At 41.7% G+C, this 21,905-nt stretch overlaps 1 protein-coding gene across 1 annotated transcript; it reads left to right on the top strand.

Annotated features, from left to right (window-relative positions):
• The first annotated feature begins 793 nt into the window (after positions 1-793).
• Positions 794-20,626, top strand: PLAC8L1 (PLAC8 like 1). Its single transcript, XM_048487382.1, has 4 exons — positions 794-1,035; positions 7,028-7,167; positions 12,061-12,197; positions 20,003-20,626. Exons 1-4 carry the CDS (start codon positions 794-796, stop codon positions 20,153-20,155), a joined length of 672 nt encoding a protein of 223 aa, XP_048343339.1. The 3' UTR covers positions 20,156-20,626.
• The last annotated feature ends 1,279 nt before the right edge of the window (positions 20,627-21,905 follow it).

The following is a 21,905-nucleotide window of genomic DNA, read 5'->3' as shown; positions in this document are numbered from 1 at the left end:
CTAAAGCAAATGGTAGATGCTGTATATAAGGGGGGGGGGGGCGCAAGAGCAAGTAAGAATAGTCAGATCCACATTGAAATTAAGATTGTTCTCGAGTCTGTGAGTTTTGTGTGTTTTAATTAAAGAAAAATCTATCATGATCGGCTTACTAACATCTGTACTAGCCAATGCTATACAGGCAAAATTTATTATAGTTGTAGTGTTAAGTGAATCAATTAGGTTGATTAGATTAAAAATTTGACCAATTAAAATGGTCCCTGTGATTAATTGGAACACATACACTCATACACACACACACATAAAAGTTATAATGCAAATATTTCTGAAATCTGTAGAGAGAGGACACTATCTCTGCTCTCCAGACAGACCTTGGGAAGGATTATCTTTTCTCTGATGGGTACCCGCAGTGTGACACATACATGCATCATCTGAAAACAATGGAATAATGAGAACAGTGGTTTTATTCATATGCAAATGTATGCAGATACCATCAATTAAAACTCACAGTTAATTGATTAGGGTTTCTTTAATCAGACATCTTTTTTGCTGTATCAAACAAAAACAGAACTTTATACAAGTAAGCATATAGTCATATTCTTGGCACATAACTTTTTGTTCCTATCCTTATAGAATAATGCTGGTTCAACATCAACCAGTATGACTTCTTTGGGGAGGCAAACTGGCAGAAAGCAGCATCCAGCCAGAGGTGGCCAATGTGGCCGGCACCACTTGTTGCCCCTCAGACCTGTGTCATGGATGTCCAGGTCCAAGGTGAGACTGGAAGAGGTCTACCATGCTCCTCACTTTCACCCCTTTCAGGCTTCAAGCTAAGCTGCAGCAGAGCATCTACTTGGAAGCTAGTGCAGAAGCACAAGAGGAGGCACATGAACTTTTCCTTCTCATGACATCACCTGTTTCCAAGTCAGGCTTCAGAGCATCTGTGCAACCTTTCTTGAAGCCCACAGAAGCAGCCATGGAAGAGGTTCTTGGGGTAGCACCATATGCAGAATCAGCCTTAATTGTTATCTTCACTTGGCAAGGAAAGTTTCCTTCTCCTAAAGGCATATCTTGTTTGTAGCTCTAATCAGGTGTGCAATGGTTGCATGCCCATGTGCACACAAACCCTTTCTAGAGCTGTTATACTGCTCTAAAAATTATACTGACTAGCCGTACTTCAAAGCAGAGTTTTACATTGAGATCATCAATCATTCAGAGTTTGGAAGTATATTTCTTAAGTATAGGCTTGAATCCACATTTCTATGTAGAAGGATTTATGCCCATGGGGAATGACTTCCTTGACTTTCCCAGCTGCTGGCGGATAGGGAACCCCACAAAACAACATTTCTAGAGGTGTTTTTGGTTTCTAGGGGAGCGGGAAGGGGAGCAAGTTGTCCTCCATGGGCAGAAATCCTTCAGTACTCTGGTGAATCCAATCTACTGTCTCGCTAGCTTCTTATCAGATAAAGCACATATGGCACTATGGGTGGCAATGGAGTATTTGTACAGCAGCAATCCATGAACAGGCTGTTGTGAATTTTCTGGGCTGTGAGGTTGTGGCCTGGTAGTTTTTGCTCCTAACATTTTTGCCCACAGAAATTACCAGACCACAGCCCCACAGCCCAGAAAATCCACAACAGCCAGTTGATTCCGGCTATGAAAGCCTTAGGCGAGAAATTTATGAACAATTTGGTTTCAGCCTGAATGTGACACTGAAATTGGGAATGTTGTGATGTCACAATCATCTGTTCCTAATATTCTAGGAACTCTCATTTCACCTTTCAGTCAGTGCCTGATTCTTTTTCCATTTACTCAGTCATCCATAATGGACAACCTTAGAAATTGCTATATAAGTGCAACTGAGAAGAATTCACATGTTAACACCTCAAAATTGCCATTAGTCATTCCTCTGTTGTCATCTGAAGAATGGCCTGTCTTCTTGTCTACACTGAAGTAAGGAAGGAAGTGAGTTATCAGTTGCTTTGGGAAGGAAAACTAGCCTGTGTTGCTGCACAGCACTGGATAGGTAAATTAGACAATACCTCAAGGGGAGCACATACAGCTCCAGGCAACTGTAGTTATGGATTTTGGAATGTTGGAGAGAGAAGAGTGAGACTGGGAAGGGAGGGGAAGACTGGGAGTATTTCTGAGATCCTAATTACTAAGGAAAACAATCCTGATGAAATTGATGGAATAATGAGGAGAACTCTGAGCTGCATAGGACAGAATGGCTGTGGGGAATAGGGAAGCCTAGTAAACTGCCACATAGTCTTTGTGGAAACAGCATCACCTCATGCTATCTGGGTCACATTGTGCCACTGAATATATATGTATGCCTGTGTGTGGGTAATTAGCCCATACGAACTGTACTAAAATGATAGATCACTGGTCAAGGTTATTTTTAAAGACATGGGTTCCTGAAACAAAATGCTAATTATAGTAATAAAGTACTCAACCTTCACTACTGGCTGGCATGGTGAGCACACACATGATTATTCACCAAGCTGCTCAGATACTTCCAAATTAATTTAGATGCATCTATTTGCATAATTAAACTGTTTTCTTGTATTATTACATTTTCTCACAGCTGCTGCCTCTAATTTTTAAAGGGGCGCATAATAACAGGAAAAACAAATCAGCTTGAGATTTTTGAGTTGAGACTTACTACTTGGTATCTCTCGACATCTGGTCATAAACCTAGCTAATTTTTCAATCAGTTCTTGTGTAGATGGTGCTTCTGTGTACAGGCACAAAAAGCAGGCAGTGCATTATATCTGATTTAAAGGATACAACTTACTGTGCAAGCACAAAAAAATGACAAATAGCAAGTGAGTCATGTTTATTCAGGTTGGTCAGCTTAATAACTTGAATGACCATGACACTGGGAAATTCTGCTCCTTCTCTGGTAAATGAGTCAGATTTATTGATAAACAAATGCAGCTACAAGCTACAAAGCAGATTTATTTGGTGCTGTGCTTGTGATAGGAAGGGAAGATGGCATGGCATAGCCAAATCTCATCAGATCTCAGAAGCTAAGCAGGGTCAGTACTTGGAAGGGAAACCTCTGAAGAAGGCTCTGCAGAGGAAGTCAATGCCAAATCACCTCTGCTTAACCACTTGCTTTGAAAACCCCAGCAGGGGGTTGCTATAAGCCAGCTGCAACTTGTCTTGCACTTCACACACACACACACACATGCGTGTGATGAATTGTGATGAAGAGAAGTCCAGTCAACTTATCCCCCATGCAATCAAGAGAGAGTTTGAACAAAGTATGTTCTCTACAATGTTGCTTGCATAACAACATTTTCACATTCATATGGCTTCTATTTTCCTCAGTCAGGGCAGTCCTTCAAAGATATCTTTTCAGGGGGCAGGTAGAGAAGTAGGTCTTTGTTGGTAGAAATCTTTCAGTCACTAGAGATTTTCAGTAGGATCCAAACCCTGGTTCTTCATGGAGACTTTGTAGTAAAATAAACATTATACTTGCGCACAGAAATTGCTCTAAGCTAATATTCCCCACTATATTGAGAGACTATGTCTCCAATTTGGGTAACACACAGACCTCTGACCCTTCCTTCTTTTAAGGATCATGTTAAGTAGAGATTCTCCTGCAAAATATTATTCCAGTCATGATGAGACTGCAGTGCTTCTCACAAAGCTAATGTGCAGAAATACCAACGTTTGTGTGCAGGAGTTCCCTCCAGAGTGTTTTAGTTTAAGAGCAGAACCTATTGGTATTGGCATATTGGGCAGCTACCTTGATTTAGTGCTGCTGGGGGAGGACTGTGTTCTTCCTGTGCTGTAGGAGGGTGGGGAAAATAGTCCCCACAGGGCCTTGTATTGTCAGTTTAACCACAGTGATTTACTGAGATCTCGCAGCTGCATCAAAGTGACAAAAAGGACTATTCACAGGGAAAAAAGCAGAGAAATTATTTAGCAAGTACACCAGAGAGATGTAATCTGTTTTTATCAACATTCCAGTAGTTTCTACACATCCATGTTCCACTCAGTGCAGAATTTGGTTTTTTGATGTATTGCCTTTTTGTTTAAAACAGAAGCCTCTAATGATCTTGGTGGAGGGAGCATGTAGGACATGAATGGTATTAGGCAGGAGTTCCTGAGCAAGCAGACTCCTAGTAAGGATGGTGAAGATGGGAGGGATTAGAGGGATATAATGTCAGGCACCTTGGTCACTCTGGGGTCCATGGAGCTGGACAAATAACATACCGTAATTTGCTTTCTGTGATGTTTGGGTTGGTCTGGATGGTATATGTGTGAAAACAGCTTGCTGAACTGGATGGACTGTTGGTCTAACCCAGCAGAACTCTTCTTATGACCTTGGCCCATTATGCATGGAATACTTACCTCGGGGTTATTTGTTGCGCAGTGGGGGCCTCCTCGCATTTCTCTATTTACACCCAAGGAGGCACTCACTCCTGTACAGCTTTCCAGCTGAACTCTCCTGGGTCTCTGCTGTTCCTGGCTGTCTTAACTCTGCCCATCAACTCACTCTTCAAGGCACAGATCTCATCAGGCCTGCTAGTCTCAAGATTGCTGGCTTTGTTAATGTCCTTAAAACTGCTGTTATATCAATATTGCTGCTACTGCAGTTATATTGATATTGTAGTCCCTTTCCAAAAATAATCTCCCCACAAATGAAAGAGGCAAAGCAATTCCATGGGCCACATACTTCTGAAGAAGGGCCCATGTCCTAGAACTGATATTCTCTCTCACCAACCCTCTGTACACAAACACAAACACACACACACACACACACTGCTGTATTGTATTCATCCTGAATCTTCCCCCACCTTTTCTCTAGTCATCTTTCTGTCTTTTCATCACAAGCATAATCAGCCATCTTACTCATGTGACTTTGCAGTGGCATAGAAGGGTAAAGGGAGCAAAAATGTCTATCCTTTCTGCCTCAACCCCACATTCTTTGCCAATAGCAATCGCTCATTGATTCCCATTTGGGTATAATATACACAAACAAGGATAAATAGAAAAACAAACATGATCAGAAGCTATCATTAGGTATGTGCAGTTAATTAATGTCTAAGTCACACTGACTTATTATTTCACATTAATCTACTGCTCAGATTTCAATATTTTAAAATGTTTTTTTCTAAAATGTTTCAAGTTGATTTTCAACCATTGCATTAAAAAACCCAATACAATAACAAAAATAAAATAATAAGAATAATACAGATCATCCTGAAAATGAATAAGCGAGTGCCTCTCACAGAAGACCCATGTTCCCAACAATTGTTCTTATTTCCAAAGGCATATCCAATTGTCCAGTAATGTACTAAGCCTGAGTATGAATTCCTGTGGTACTTATATGGTTATGATTCCCAATAGTGTTTAACCATAAAGGAGACTATGGCGGGACTGGAGTCCTGGGTACCACTTCCTGGAGGTTCATTTTGTGGCCATCCCCCCTCTCTTGCAGCTGTGCCCTGCTCTGAAACTCCCTGTGGAGTTCAGGGCAGTAGAGCAGTTGACCACCAGTGAATGGGGCTAGCCCTGCCCCCAATCTCCACGTGGTGTTTAAAGGCGGAGGGGGGGGAGGGTCAGAGCAAACAGTATAAATCTGGAAGTGGACAGCCTGCATAGTCTGATGCTGGCCTGCAGTTTAAACCTGGATCCAAGCCTTGCTGAGGTCAGGATCAAATGGCCCCTTGCCTTGCTGCTCTGATCTCCACATGGAAATGGGGGTGGGGCAAGCCCGGCTGGCCCTATTCCCAGCTTTACATGGAGATTGGGGTGAACCCTGCTTGCTGGTATTCAACTGCATCCCTGTCCCAAATAGGGTGAAGACGCAGCGGGACGGGTGGTGGGTGGGTGGGCACTGTTTTAAGTAGCTTCACCCAGAGGTGGGATCCAACCAGTTCTCACCACTTCTCTAGAAGTGGTTACTAATTTTTTCTGAGTGCTGAGAAGGGGTTACTAAAGCAACCTCCCTGCCCAATAGGGACTGGAGGTGCATGTGCGCGGCAGCGCCACTGTTTGAATCCCACCACCATCGGAACCTGTTATTAAAATTTTGGGATCCCACCACTGGCTTCACCCTGTAACTATACTACTCAGTGACAATTAATTTGTGGGTGTCCTCCCAATGTAGGCTGTGAGTTACTGTAAGTTTCCTTGGGAGAGCTGGGGTTATTTTCAATGTACCCCAAACTTACCTATACCCGTAGGATTTCTAATTTTATCAGCAGACCTCCATTATATTTTAAACATTCCTGAGTTCCAGGACAGGTTGTGTAGAATGAGAGGATCTCAGGTGTAGGGTAAGGGAACCTCTTTCAACTTTGAGTATAAAGTTAGTAGCAGGATTCTCTGGATCCTAGCCAGAATTCCTCATTACCTCTGTGAAACAGTGGAGCAATACTGAATATCATAACAAAGGATGGGAACATATGAATGTATACACACACATATCTTATAAACCAGGAGTATAAGCCATCGAAAGTCTAGTTAACATTCATTCTTTGAATGAGAGAGAGTGGGAAAGAGAAAAGAAAATGATATCATTTATCTAGAAAGAATAAAATACTTCTCTGAAAAAAAATCAGTATGGGCACTTCAGAATCATCTTCCTTTAAAATTATGGATGATTTAGAGCATTCATTGTGATGGTCAAAGATCTGTATGCTGCAGATGTCTGGCTTTTTACCACAGAAGAGGAAAATGACAATTGGGCAGGTGGATGCAGAAATATGTACCAATTTTGTGGATTACAATATACAAAGCACTTCAAGGGCTTTGATTTCTGTTCATATCTCCATTCACAAGAAATGAAAGGGCACAGACAACTAGGCGTATGTTTTGCTGCACAAGTGGAAGGAGAGGGCACGGCAGTAACACAAGTGAGGAGAAATGAATCCAAAAAGGGGATGATTGCTATAAAGCAAAGTAAACAGGTGGCACTGCAATCACGAATCTTTTCCTTCAAGCTTCCTTGCAGCTAACCACCAGGTTTCCTCTTATTTTAGTGTTTGTGTATTATTTTTTAAAAATTCAGGAGCAGAAACTCAGTGGAACCTGTGACAACTCAGCCAACTCCTGGCATCGCAACTTTGTCTAGCATCATCCTGGCACCGGAGCATACTGGAGGCAACTGGTCCACGGGCTTATTTGATGTCTGCAGTGACAAGAGAGTTTGTAAGGATTGCAACTGTTCCTTTTAAGTTTTCTTCCATAGCGGTGCTCTCAGGCAAGCATGGGGGAAAATGAGGTTTTTATAGACATTACATGATTGAAGATGAACTTCATCCCACAAAGGTTGTGGCTGGGGTAATGAAGCTGAGATGCTCTCAGATGGAGAAAGGGTACAGGGACAGCCTTGAGTCCTTGACCCAGGCTCATCTGTGCCACCCTCTCCTCCCCCATTTCAGAGAATAACCTTCAGGAAGCAGATTGCTTGCTCTTCTCCAGAGACCATTTTGTTGAACCTAATTTGACTTACTAAAATGAATTATGCCACAAACACTGACAGTATCTTTTTAGACTCTCCTGCTCTCCACAGACAAAGACACTTAACACCTGCCTGAGTCTTTGAGTTTTATAATTTCTTTTTAAATAGGCATCAAAACAAAAATTTTTACTGTCACTGTAAACATTTTACTGTCACTGGTACAACTATGGATCAGATTCTCTCATGGGGTAAATGAAAGGAGTTCATGCAACGGGAGCTTCCCTGCCTCCCCCTTCCCCAGCAGCCCCCTCCCCCCAATATTTGAATGATGGGGACCCTCTTGAGAAGAGTGCTTTGTAGCACTGAGAGCTGCAGTGAGAAAGGGGAATTAGGCCAAATTGCCATGCCTTGCTCTTGCATGAGTGTAACATGCTTTGAGTACAGTGTGCTGTGTTTACATCAGAGTGAAGGAGAGTGATTTTGCCCAGTTCCTCTTCTTTGCATGTCACAAAGGTACTCTGTGGATGGTTTAGGGGAATGCTGGTGAAAATGGAAATGAAAAAGATCCTTTTGCTACCACAAACACATGAAGCTGCCTTACACAAATCCATAAAAAGTCAGCAATGTCTTCTCAGAATGGCAGCTGCTCTCCAGCGTCTTAGGCAGGTTAGATCCTATGACTCCCTTCTGGTAAACTGGATTTTATTGTTATTCTTTTGCTTCAAGGAAGAAACTTTTCCTCTAATGGGGAATGACATTGTCTGATGCAGAGAGGCTCTCCCTGATGGAGAATTTGTTCTTGTTGCAGATGAAGTGAGGCCTTTTTCAGAAGGGTAGAAAGGGAATATTAGAATCCAGTTCAGTGGAAAGGAGCCATAGGATTCTAAAGTGCTGAAGTCATCACTGGCTTTGATCCAGGTCTACTTATGTATAAACAGGATACGTATATCTGGTTGCATAAGAGTATAAATGGGAATGTGCTTCCAAAGCAATACTTGGATGCATATCTGAATTATGTTTGCAGTTTCCAAACTGGCATGCATACGCATTTTTCTGTGTGCATGCACATCTCTTTCACCGGATCAGAGTAAGATGTTTTGACCTCCTCCTCTTCTTTGTATTGCATTTTGCAAAACTTTTCCTCATATGATCTGTTTCTCAAACAATTTTATTCTATTCCATTTGCATCTGCTTTAAAATGCTGCTTGACATTTAGTTATCAATACTGAGGTACAAAAATCCATGCGCACACCATTGGATACTAAAGTTTACATATGAAAAGGGTCACTTTCCCCTTTAAAAATCTATTCTGTGATCATGTTTGTATGAATTTTGAAAAGTAAAATAGTATCTTATAACATGCATTTTTAAAAAATAAAGTTTATTGAATAACCACAAAATTACAAAAAAGAAGAAAAGAAAGAAAAAAGAAATGTACAAGAAGAAAAAGATAGTTACATAATTAAAGCATGAGTCAATCATAAGATTTTCATCTTGTCAAGAATAAACAAGAACAATTTAAAAGATTTAGAGAATGTGATTTTTACATGTCTTCATATATTATCTACATCTGCCATTTACTTTATTGCTGAATTACATTTCAGTGTAAAGTTAAATGAATTAGAGTAAAGACTAAACCCAGAAAAACATTTTCCTAATACTATTATAGATTAGAACAATTAGGGAATAAAGAGAGAAAGGCCCTTTCCCCACTTCTCCTGCTGCTGCCGTCGCTGCGCGCTGCTCTGAGCGCGCGGCATCCCTAGCGCTCTGCGCGGGGTCATCCAAAGGCGCCGTTTTTGCCAGCGCCAGGGATGCCGCGTGCTGAGCGGGTGCAAGAGCGGCAGCGTCGGGGCGGCCGCGCTGTTGCCACTCCTGACGTGGGGAGTGCAGTGGGACCCCGCGCTACTTGCGGAGAGTAGCGCAGGGCTTAAGGAGAGTGGGGAAAGGGCCATTGATTTCTAAATTATTTAAGTTTGAATTTGAAATATACAAAGTCCTGCCTAATTGATCTTCATGTTTTCTTTATTGTATTATATGTATTTTGTACTTGGATATTGGCAACCAAGTGAACACGTTACCTTTATCCTCAGAATATTAGTCATTTAATTTTCCCCATTTTCCTGGAACAAGCAAGGTAAACTTCATTTTAAAACTGTTAAGTACCAGCATTCTTTCCAAAATTAATTTTAGTTGGGAAGTTAGCACAGACCAATGTTAAGTGGCTCCGAGTATGCACTCTTAAGAATGTAAGAAATGCTTTGCAGTATCAGTGTGAGGCCCACTGAATCTAGCATTCTTTTGCAAATAGACTATTGAGCACCAGGAATTAGATTGGGGTGTCAAACATGCAGCCCAGGGGCCACATCTGGCTCCTTGAGGGGGCTTATCAGGCTCGCAAGCTGGCTGAGCAACCCTTTCCCTTGCTCCCCATCCCCTGGTGAGGTTTTTTTTTTTTGGCTCCAATTGGCTTGTGAGCCTGATAAATCCTTTCAAGGCAGCCACCCCACCCCGCTGTGAACTCACCAGTCCAGGCACCTCCCTCGAGGCAGCTCCCCCACCTTAGTATCAGACTCAACCAAATTACATTTATGTCATATCCGGCCCTTGTAACAAATGAGTTTGACACCCTGGATTAGATGTTTCACTAGTAATTAGTCATTTGTCTTTTAGGAGAGCACCATCTTCCTTCCTTCTGCCTTTAAATTAAATCTCAGATCTTATCCAGTTGGGAATATGCAAATGAATAATGTCTTCCACTCCTCTGAACAGCTTTTTTTAAAGTTCCAAACTGAATGAATAGAAGAGGCCTTCAAACTGATCTGCTAAATTTATTTATCATCAGTTATTCAAATTTGGTCTGGAATTTCCACTTGGATTCTCAAAGTTTACATGTGCTTGATTATGATATTCTGATCTTTTTTATGATTTTTGAAAATGATTTTAAAAAATGATTTTTAAAAAATGTTATTCCCGATCACATCGCCACGTAGTTATTGGTTTTCTTAATTAGATAGAAAGTCTATTTATTTTTGTTACCAAAAGATCTGCCTTGATTCAAACATCAAGGTGATTGTATAAGATAGTTCAGTTGTAACTAGCTGAAATATGGAACACTCCTCCCAATAATAACTTAATCTCTCACATAAAACATAAAACAAAAGTTTGAGCTAGCAGAAAGAGACATTCCTGGGAATGTCAGGAAGCAGCAAACTGTAGTCTCCTGCAACTTGACCCCTTGGTAATAGAGGAAATGTGGCATATATATAAAGGTTTAAAAATTGTTATTTAAATTAGTTATTTCAAAACTATTGGGATCCACCTTAGCATTGAGAGTTGGTACCAGAGAAAGATACAAAATACCTTGACCTTACATGGTCAGCAGAAGTACTTGATAGAGCTCTTGTTAAATCCATCCATTTGGTACTGAAAGTGGGGTTCATATACATGAATGATTCCATATATAATATATCCTGCCTGCACACAGAAAAATTAGCATGACAGGAAGAGTGGTAGCATTTAAATTGTGGTTGCATTCATAGCTGTCAGAAGGTACACAATGTTATGACTAGATCAGTGTCTGCTATGCTTTTCTCAGCTTAATTTGAGGGCTAGAGAATGTTAAATTGTTAATGCTCAGAAGGAATACATGTCTACAACCTCAGAGAAATCTCACTCCAATAAAATTTAGTGATGTTGCTAAATTTTGAAGGGAACCCTGTTCCAAAGAGTGAATTCCTCTTAGTTGGATGTCACCTTTCTCCTGATTTGAGCCAACATCTATTTGTAGATAATAACCTTTGCTCTGAATATATCATCCAGCTATAGTATAAGGGGAGCAGGAGTGTTTCTTGGGCCTTTATGAGGATCCCAAACTACTTACTCCAAAGAGCCCTTTTTTCCAGGACAAACTATACTTCCCAGAAATATTTTCCCAGGGAATAGAGTTGCCAGTTCAGGGTCTGGAAATATCTGGAGATTTTGGAGATGGACCCTGAAAAGAGTGAGCTTTGGGACTTCAGTAGGGTACAATTCCATGGGGTTCACCTTTCAAAGTGACCATTTTCTCCAGAGGAACCAGTCTTTGTCATTTGGAAATCAGTTGAAATAGTGGGAAGTCTCCAGGCACCACCTGGAGGTTGGCAAGCATAATAAAGAACTTTCTGCAATACTATAGGGCTTGCTGATGGCCTTGGGTCCAGCCTTTCCCTTTTTGCACCCATTGCTATTGCTGGAATGTAATACTGGAAGGCGGCAGCTTGTGGGTGCCTTACAATGAGATTAGTGATAGGGTGGTCAGTTTGAGAAATTCTTGGATACTTGGTGGCAGTACTTGGGTTAGGGAGGAAAGTGTTTGGGGAGCGGAGGGAGCTCAGAAGGAATGTGATTAGGACTGGCAAGTCCCCTGCTAGTAGCCCTAGTTTCCCTCCGCAGCTCCAAGCCTTTGGGCTACCTGTGGTATAATTTGAATCCTGTTGGTTATGTAAAGAAGGTTGGGGGGTGGAGGATTCTGTCATCAGGGTGAGAAGCTAGGTTAGCTGACTTCTCTAGGTCTCTTCCAACTTTATGTCTGTGTGAATGTTTGCTGTGAATACAGCTTTGTCTGGTCATAGCTTTTCTCTGGTTGTGTTTCATGACAGGTGCTTGTGGTTTACTGTGCAGTCTGTGTCTGGAATGTGGCACTGCAAGTCGCTATGGGGAGTGCTTTTGCTTTCCACTACTATTGGGATCCACCTTAGCATTGAGAGTTGGTACCAGAGAAAGATACAAAATACATGTAAGTTGGTGTATGTTTTCTATCTGGATTCTGGCTCTCATAAAGCACCAGGCCACAGGCATCCGATTTTATCTGTCTCCTTCTGCTTCATGCCTGATAGAAGCTATTGATGTAGCTTTCAAAATCTGTCATGGCAGGTTGCACTTAACTATAGTAATCCATGCCAACAGCAAGTGAGGACCTAAAATGTTTGCAGGGGTGAAAAGTTTGCTTTAAGCATGGCATAAAATCTTAACAGTGCACCTGCTCATCACTTTTCCTGATCATTCTAAAGATCTAACATCTCTGCTCCAATTGGGGGGCAAAGATGTATTTTTTCCTGTTTGCTTCACACCTTCTAAAGCCAGTGAGTTTTCCTCTTTAAAAAGACATGCAAGTACTCATATATTTCCTTCAATTTCCCCCTCAGAACTCAGAAGAACCCCCCAAAAGGGTACCTGCATTCAGTCTCTCTCACACACACACACACACACACACACACACACACACACACACACACACACACACACACACAGAGCCTTCTTTTAAAAAGAGCAAATACATTAAACCTTTGAAATGGCCTCTTTTTAGGCATAGATAAGGCAGCATTTATTTTATAAAGGCATGTCAGAATCAAGCAAACACCTATGTTTTTAAAATAATGGATAATAGCAGTTTATGGTAGTGGCAAAATTGCATTGAGCAAAAAGTTCGTATGGAGGGGAAAAATCATTTGCCATATAATCAGAAAGAGGGCCAACAAAATTCCCCTGTAATTGTAGAATCTGTGTTGAAATTTACTATAATTCCTCACCTTCTGACTTCTTAATGCTCTTGAGGTTTCAGAAGAATTTACATAATTTGGAGGCATTTTCTCCATATCCTTATTTGGCAAGTTACAACATGAAATTTGTTTCCACTGTGTTTATTCTGTATTCTCTAGAACTTCAATGTGTGTGGGGAAGGATAGCAGGCATGTTCAGAAGTTTGGGCTGCCAACCTCCAGGTGGGGCCTGGAGTTCTCTCAAAATTACAACTGATTTCTAGATTACAGAGATTAACCCCCCCTCCCCCGAGAAAAAGACAGCTTTGGAGGGTAGATTCTATGGCACCATATACTTTCTGAACTCCCTCTCCTTCTCAAACTCCACCCTCCCAATGCCCCTCTCCCAAATCTCCAAGAATCTCCCAGATCAGAGTTGGCAACCCTGTCAGGAATTGATGAAAAAACTTGTGCATGCTGAAACACATCCATGTCCTTTTGGTGTTTAGAGCCAAACTAGATGTGACCCAGGGATTCATTATAAGCACTTATATTTGAAATACTAAAAGTAACCTATGTATGGGTGTAAAAGAGAGCCAATATGGTGTAGTGGTTGAAATATTGGACTAGGATTTGGGGGAAAAACTGGTCACATCTCTGCTCTGCCATGGAAGATTATTGGGTGACCTTGGGCTAGTCAAACATTCTCAGCCTAACTTCACCTGGCTGTTCTGAGGATAAAATGGAGAACAGGATTTAGCTCTTCTTGTGCCATTCTCTTCTGTGCCAAACTCTTCTGTTTCTCATTCCTCAAGCTGCCATTTCCTTTCATGTAGGAGTTTGTTTTCTTTCTCCTCAGAGCAAATTGCTCTTGGGTGGGGCAGTTTGCGCTGGGACATTGATGGTGATGCAGAAAGGATGAAACATTCTTTCTAGCCCTGATCCAAATGTAAGCTGCTGCAGGAACGTTCAGCCTATCCCAAATCTGGGGCTGACAACACTGGCTTGACCACTGGGAAAACGCAGGTGATACTCTAAAGTGCCAGATTTTGAGGGGCACCAAAAAGGAAAGAGAGGCCACCTCTAATGGCTTGAAGGGAAGCTTGGCATTAGCTGACTTCTAGAATATGCTTATTTATTGACTCTGGTTTTTTTTTAAGCTGCCACAATGTAACATGCAAGGATTCTGAAAAGCTTTCTATTTTTATGTTATTCATTATGAATGCTCAGGAAGTAAAAAGCTCATTCTGGACTGCTCAGTTTTCTCTCTATGGAATGGGAGAACACCAAAGTCATCATTTGCCCTAGGGCACCAAAAAACCTTGAGTTGGTCATGCTTGTTGGAGTTCTTCAAGCCGTCTGTTGGGGATGCTCTACCTTTGGATTTCCAGCACTGAGCAGGCAGCTGAACTAGATGGTCGATAAGTCCCTTCTAGCTGTGTGACTATGTCTTCTGGGTCCACACCTCATTTGGCTCTTTGCTGAGAAAACTTTAAAATGCTTTAAAATCATTTGTCCTCTCACTTAAGTATGACGTGGCCCAGGAACACATCACTGGCACCTATGAAGGGCTGGGCAAAGGGTGGGGAATCAGTGCTAGCTCAGCCAAAGGTGCATGTGGAATACGTTTGTGATGTATGCTGTATGGAGTATATCTAATCTTTGTGCAAAAAAAATGGTACTGCTCCTTAGTTGTGAGAAATAAGGACCAATTGAAATAGAATCCTGGTGATACAAAAATACAAATCTGTTGCACTTTACTTTCGCACAGTGTCTCATTTAAATTGGGCAGCTGCCCATGCAAAGCAGTTACTTGTTCTGAGTTAGCATGCCAGAGACTGATTGGATGGCAAGTGTGCTAACTAAGCCTGTGTATCTGGTTTTGCCAGGCAGCAGCCGAGTTTAAACAAAAAGCTGTAAGATTGCAGACCTGTTTGAATCAACCCTCTAACTCTGTAGCAAGTGACATGTTGTCACTTTTATATGCACAGAATAGGGAGTGAAATATGTATCAAAACACACACCAACATATCATGTTGTCACAGAAGCTGCATAGAACAAGAGAGATTGGCTGAGGTTTTCTCACTGGGGTGGGAGATGGACATATGCTCTTTCACTCCCTTCAATATGTTCCATTTGACACCCCCCCCCCCCGGCACAGAACAGGCCAGCCAAGTGCTGCTTCCCCTCTGGCTATGGAAGTTCTCAACTTGGAAGAGTCCAGAACACCTCCCCGTCCCCTTGATTCCCCTGGTTGTGTCTCCTTTACCATGAGGCTGAATAAGCAAGTGAGTCTAAGATGCATAAAACCATGTTGGAGTTTTAAAAGCTCTTTAAAAACCTTTCTTCAAATATTTCTTTCAAACAGAAAAGGTGTAATAGATGCTGTTGACTTGTCATGAAAGAAAAGTGGTGTCAAAGCACAGGAAAGGTGGCATGCATGGTCAAGGCAAAAGTGATTGGAAGCCAAAGAGTGTCAAGTGGGCAGCTCTGTGAACATGGAAAGAGGTGGAGCAGCAACTTGGCCTGTACTGGGTGTGCTGGGTTGGGGCTGGGCTGGAGTTTAAACTACATGTGTGTTCAGCCAAAGAAAAGGAAGTGGGGTTGGCCGAGTCAAAACAGGGAAAAGGCCAGCAAAGTGCAATAAGAATCCCCCAAAGCAGTTAGCTGAAGCAGAATCCTCCAAAGCAATTCGATAAACTTATTGCCCTACTTCCATGCTCCTTGATCCTTCTCTGAATCTAGCAGGCAGGGGCTATGTACCTTAAGGTGGGGCAACTGCCAGAGCTCAGGGCTTCTGGCAGGATCAACTGCTATCAAGTCTCAACTTACTTATCTTCTACATCTCCACTGTGCTCCTAGTTACACTCATGGCTCAACACCCCTGGGATAATGGCTGCAGGCAGAGGGGAGCATGGGATGTGGAAGAACTAAAAAGCTGACAGCAGAAATCACATAGGCAGGTGGGAGGCATGTATGGGGGGAGGGGAAGGGAATATGTATGGGGACCTGGTTGTGGGTAAAAGAGGGGAGTGGTCCTGGGAAATCTCTGTTTGGGGCTCCTCAAAAATTGGAACTTGCCCTACCAGCAGACATGATTTATCTTGCATGAGGTTACTTATTTCTACCAGCAGGAACTATGGTGGCTGAATTAGTCTAAGAGAAACATACTTAGGTGTTCGAATAGATTTGGGGCTTCTACTCAATGCCCCAACACACTTGGCTAAAGACAGAAATATTCCCATCTCCTCCATTTCATTTTCTCTAAAGCAGCAAGTTTTGGGGTGCGAAAATCAAGTTAACGTTCATTTTACGTTGGGGGGAGTAGTGTGCACAGGCCATTACTCCCCCCCCCCAACACACAATTTCCAGTATTTGGGAAACAAGCTTTTGCCCCTCTCAAACATTCCATGCTAAATATAAATATAAATATTTATTTATTTATTATTTCCACTTTCGAGGAACCAGTTTCTCTCCCACACCCTCTAATTTATACATAAATATAAAATGGAGATGAGATCAGTTATTTGTCTAAGGCAAGGCCCATCAGGACATACTTGTAGGGTTGCCAACTCAAGGTTCGGAAATTCTTGGAGATTTGGGGGTGGGTCCCGAGGAGATGGGGTTTGGGAAGATACCTCAGTGGGGTTATAATGTCATACCATCCACTTTCCAAAGCAGCCATTTGCTCCAAGGAAACTGTTCTCTGTCATCTGGAAATCAGATGTACTTCCTGGAGATCTCTATTTCCCACCTGGAGGATGGCAACCTTTGGATTCAACAGTGTTGCAGTTATTTTCATCCCATTTGTGAAGGCAAACCATAATTCTCTTGATCTGTTAATTACACCAGAGTTTGTGTTGCTTCAGTACGACCACTGAGGCCTTCTGACTGCTAGATGAAAGTTACCAGTTCGATTAATCTTTCCCTCCCCGTCCAGGATCTATCTCTTTATTGTTTCTTCTCAGACAGTGTTATCTACTGAAAGTCCCTTCTCCCGCTTATCTTTACAAAAACAAATAAACAAAACTAGCCTTGAGCCTCCTATGAGCTTTTTGAACTGCTGCAAAGATGAAAATGACTGACTGAACTGGATGGCCGGAGCAGCTTCATGATGCCATCTGGCAGGGCACTGCCCTCTCCTGGAAATTCTGAAGAGGAGGTTGAGCTCTACTATCCCCAAACATTTATGCCCCAGGGACTGTGAGACTCAGGGATTTTATAGATGACAAGTACCTGGCTGCAGAGGCACTATTACTGCTATGAGACGATTTTTCTGTTGGATTGGAGAAGGCTCACAGTTTCTTTTGCTACACTTTAAAAGAAAAAGGATGATTTTCACACTAGTGGTAGAGAGCATGAGAACAAGCTAAAGGAAAGAACACCTGTTCATGAAAAAGCTAAGGCACTGATGTGGTGAAGGGGAGTGTTCTTGTTTGGGTTTCTCAATTTTTTTAAAATTCAAAATATTAATTCTGTGGAGGCAGAAATGCTCAGATGGCCCTTTAAAGATTCAGTGGTATGGTATGGAATTCAGTGACATCAATAATGACACAGAAATAGCTAAGAGGTGCCACTGACACTTGAAACTTTCTAAATAAACAATTGGACCTGTATTTGATATTTTGGGGAAAGTACAATAAAGTTTAATAGCCATTTGTGCTGTATGCATGCTTGTAAAAATCTATGCTATTTGAAAATATGCCTTGGCTCTGTTATGGGAAAGTAACCAGGCTTAGCACTTAGTGCACTAGAGAAAAGCAATATTACCAGCCTTCCTCACAATGTTAGGCAAGGTTGGAAGTTGACTATTCTATAGAAGCAGCAAGGCTCGCCATCCTACCAGTAAACCATAATTTTCCAGTAAATAAACTTTCTTGTAATTTCCCCCAAACATCTTTCATTTTTCTATGTATACCATGTGTTTTCTATTTCCCTTTCCATTAGGTTTTAGCTCTCTGATCATGTGAGCAAATTTCCCTGCAAATATTTAAGGTGACAAATATTTATGTTCCAACACATCACAGAATCATAGAGATGGAAGAGACCACAAGGGGCATCCACTCCAACCCCCTGCCATGCAGGAACACACAATCAAAGCATCCCCGACAGATGGCCATCCAACCTCTGTTTTAAAAACCCCAAGTAATGAGACCCCACCACTCCGGGGCAGGGTATTCCACTGTCAAACTGCCCTTACTGTCAGGAAGTTCTTTGTAATGTTTGGGTGAAACCTCTTTTCCTGTACCTTCAATCTATTACTCCTTGTCTCTGGGGCAGCAGAAAACAAGTTTTCTCCCTCTTTAATATGACATCCCTTCAAATATTTAAACATGGCTATCATGTCACTCCTTAACCTTCTCTTGTCCAGACTGAACATACCCAGCTCCCCAAGTCTCCCCTGGTAGGGCAGCTAATGTCACCCTTAACCTGTGGCTTGCTGCTAACTTTGTAATCCATCCATTCCATTGTAAGCTGACATAAGTCATTTCTATAACACACACAGTGCAGCAATGTTTGCCAGTGCTTGTGTGTGAATGGTGCAGAAGTGAGGGGATGGAAGTTGACACAGGTCTACAAGAATAATTCACCTAAGCGGATTCCCATGCAAAGATGTTTTGATCAATTTGATGACTGCTAGAAGGATATATCCTGGCTGTTTAATATTCTGGCAGTCTATTACATTCCACACCTCAACTGAACTGAACTGAAGGATATTCTGGGCCCAGACCGTCATAAAGTTAGACCCCCTTCATACTGCCCTTATAATCCATTTTAGCAGCCAACAGCTAATGGATATTTTGTGCCAGTTCAGACACAACCAGTTTGGAATGGTAATCTGAAAAGGCCCTTAGTTTCTCTTAAAGGAGAGCATAAAGGAGCCAGTTTAACAAAACTTTTATAAACAGCTGTATTCACAGATGTTCATTCAGTCATTGCTGGTCTCCAGGCAACGATGTTTCAGAATCAAAATATCCTAAAAACTTTCTGACCATAACGAACCCCTTAGCAACTTTTCCCAACCACCTCTAGTATCAAACAGTTTTTTTCTCATGCCTGCCTAAAGACTTTAAAAACTGTTTGTTCAGCTTGATCACAAGCAGGTGGAATGCTGACCCCTCTTCCAGGGCCCCACAGTGACTATAATCAGGAGAGGCAGTGATTCATTTTGTTTAAAACATGTATTAGCTGCCTTTCTATCCTGTGGGACTCAAGAAGGCTTACAATGTAAATTATAAAAAAATACATAGAAGATCACAATTTAAAATCACAATTAGGACTGCCAATAAATTAAAAAAAAGCAAAATTAGTCAAATGTAGCCCTAAATAAAATTGTCTTCAGCTGCCTCCTAAAGATAGAAACTGAGGAGGCTCAACACACCTTTGTGGGGAGATTGTTCCATAATTGTAGAGCAAAAACATTACAAAAACAATGGAAAGGAAACTTTTTGTATAATCCAGGGATACCACAGTAAAATTGCAAGAAACACACAGGATCCACGATCCTGTGGATTGCCAGGCAAAACAAGCTTTATTCATGTACTTTTTACAGTAAAATTGTACACGGATGAGCTTCTAGCAGAGGAAACCTCTGTAGGAAATCTTCACCAAATGGCTGGTAGGACAGAGAATCTCTGCAGCAGCACAAAATGGTGGTCACAACAAAATGAAACGGACAAGCTTCCATCAGCTACTGGAGTGGGAGCGGTGTGGTGGGGGTGGGGGTGGGGGTGGGGGGAGGTAGGATAAAGACCTGCTTTCCCGGTCAGTGCTTTTTTTGTCTGTGCTATGCAAAACATTTTTTTTAAGTCTGCAAGACATTTAATTTGTGCTGTGCAGAAAAGACCTGGGTGACTTTGAGCCAGCCAATGATCTTAGCCTAATCTATCTCAAAAAAAATAATAATCACAGAATAAAATGGAGGGGTGTTGTAAGCTGCTTTGGATCTTCACTTGGTAGGGGGGAGAAGCAGAGTATGAGTATCTAAATAAAATACATCCATTCTAATGTGATGAAGCTCTGTTTTTGTCTTCTCTGCTCCCCCCTCCCCCCTCCCCCACAGGGAACCCTATGTGAAGATTGGATGGCAGTTCATTGCTGCTGGCCTTTTTCAGTCTGCCAAGTGGCCCGGGAAATGAAGAGGAGACCTATATTTCAGATCTGTGAAATAAACCCATCATCTTCTCCTCCTTCGGTCAAAGATGCTCTAGCTTGAAAAAGAAACTTTCAGATGTATAACTTCTTGGTTCATGGTACTTTCCCTCCTTTCCCCTGAAACTGCAAAAATGGTTATTTTTAGAAATAAAAATGCATTCATGTGTCAGAGCAATTCCTCCCCTTATGTTTCTACCAGAAAGGCATAAGTGTTAGATCCATTGACAACACCAAAAGTAGCCAAAGTGCCAGAGCAAAACCATGTTAGTGTGCCTATTAAAGTGGTTTGCTGACCCTGGGATTTTATGGGGGAATGATCTATAGGGATTTATGTGAAATCAGAGTAGCCGAGGTCCTGCAAGCCATGCACAAGCTTGTACTGGTCTTTTCCACCTGTTATTTAGGGCCATGGATCAGACCATTGCAAGTTGAACTTGCTCATCAGTTTTTTATTTGGTTCTTTAAGTTCTTTTCTAGTTAAAAAAGCTCTATTAAATGTATATCACATGATGACAAAAATTAGTGTCACAGAGTTGCTACAACAATTAATTTTATGCATTACAATTGTATACATTAAACAAGGCTTGCCATCTCTGGATTGGGAAATGCCTGAAATTTTGGGGGTGGAGCCTGTGGAAGGTGGGGCTTGGGGGAGGGGAGGGACATCAATGAGATATAATGCCACAGACTCATAGAGTCATAAAACCGGCTACCTGAATATCTTAGAAAAGTACTAGTTTTTTGCTAGATGAAGGGCTGCTATTTACAATCTCCTTCACATCAAAGATTCTGTGACTGCCAAATAAACATACTTGATTCACCTACACATGTGTTTTTTGATTGTCCGAAATATGAAGTAGAAAGGAAAGTTTCTGACAAAATGGGTAGTTAAATTTACTTCTTTTCCAGATATTGTGAAATTAAGGTTTTTTTAAAACAGTCTAAGTCAAAACTGTGTAGTAGATGTGGAAAAATGAAAATGAGAAGGTCACTAGATACCACGATTTGAAAATCAAGCTTCAGCATCCATGGCACAAACCAGCTGAGGTTGTCCCAGTGGTAATTGGCACCCTAAGCGCCATTCCGAAAACACCTAGGGCAGCACTTGAAACATCTTCACATTGACATGAAGTTATGTGTTATGTTATATGCTGTAAACTGCTCCAAACTTAACTGTGGTCAGAAGGGGGTGGGCTATAAATGTAATAAAATTAAAATAAAATAAATTAATTGATGCTGGCCTTAGCTTACCCAACCTGCAGTGTAAAGCTCAACCCAAGCCTCACTGAGGCCAGGATCATATTGAGCTGCTGGGCTGACCGGCTCTAACTTTGCAATTATGGCTCTGCCCCAAGCTCCACCTCTGATCAGGTTGAGGTACAGTTGTGAAGGGGGACTGCCCTGCAATGCTCCCCCACATGATTGTGGGAAGGGCTGCCCAGGTCTCCAGCCTTCCCACGCATCCCTCTCTATACCACTGGCTGCCTCTCTTTGCATTACTTTTACTATTAATATTAGCTAAAAGACTACAACCTTGCAATGCTCCTTATGGAACCATCATGGTTTTGCTACTGCATCCCTGGACAAACGAAGCATTGGCAATGACCTGGTTAACAGAGTTTCCTTCCTTTATTTAAAAAAAATCAAGGAGCAATGACTGAGGTTTCATGGTCAAGGGGTTAATTGCTTCAGGACTTCTGCCTCGTTGAGCAGCTACACAGGCAATCACATCTAACAAATGATCAGATGCAAATTCTGAAGCCAGCTCAAGCATTTCATTAGCTAAGTGTATAAGAAGAGTTTAAATTGTG

This window comes from Sphaerodactylus townsendi, linkage group LG03 (genome assembly GCF_021028975.2).
Source record: "Sphaerodactylus townsendi isolate TG3544 linkage group LG03, MPM_Stown_v2.3, whole genome shotgun sequence".
Taxonomy (NCBI): domain Eukaryota; kingdom Metazoa; phylum Chordata; class Lepidosauria; order Squamata; family Sphaerodactylidae; genus Sphaerodactylus; species Sphaerodactylus townsendi.
Note: the sequence above shows the minus strand (reverse complement) of the source record. Positions and strands in the feature narration are given on the sequence as shown.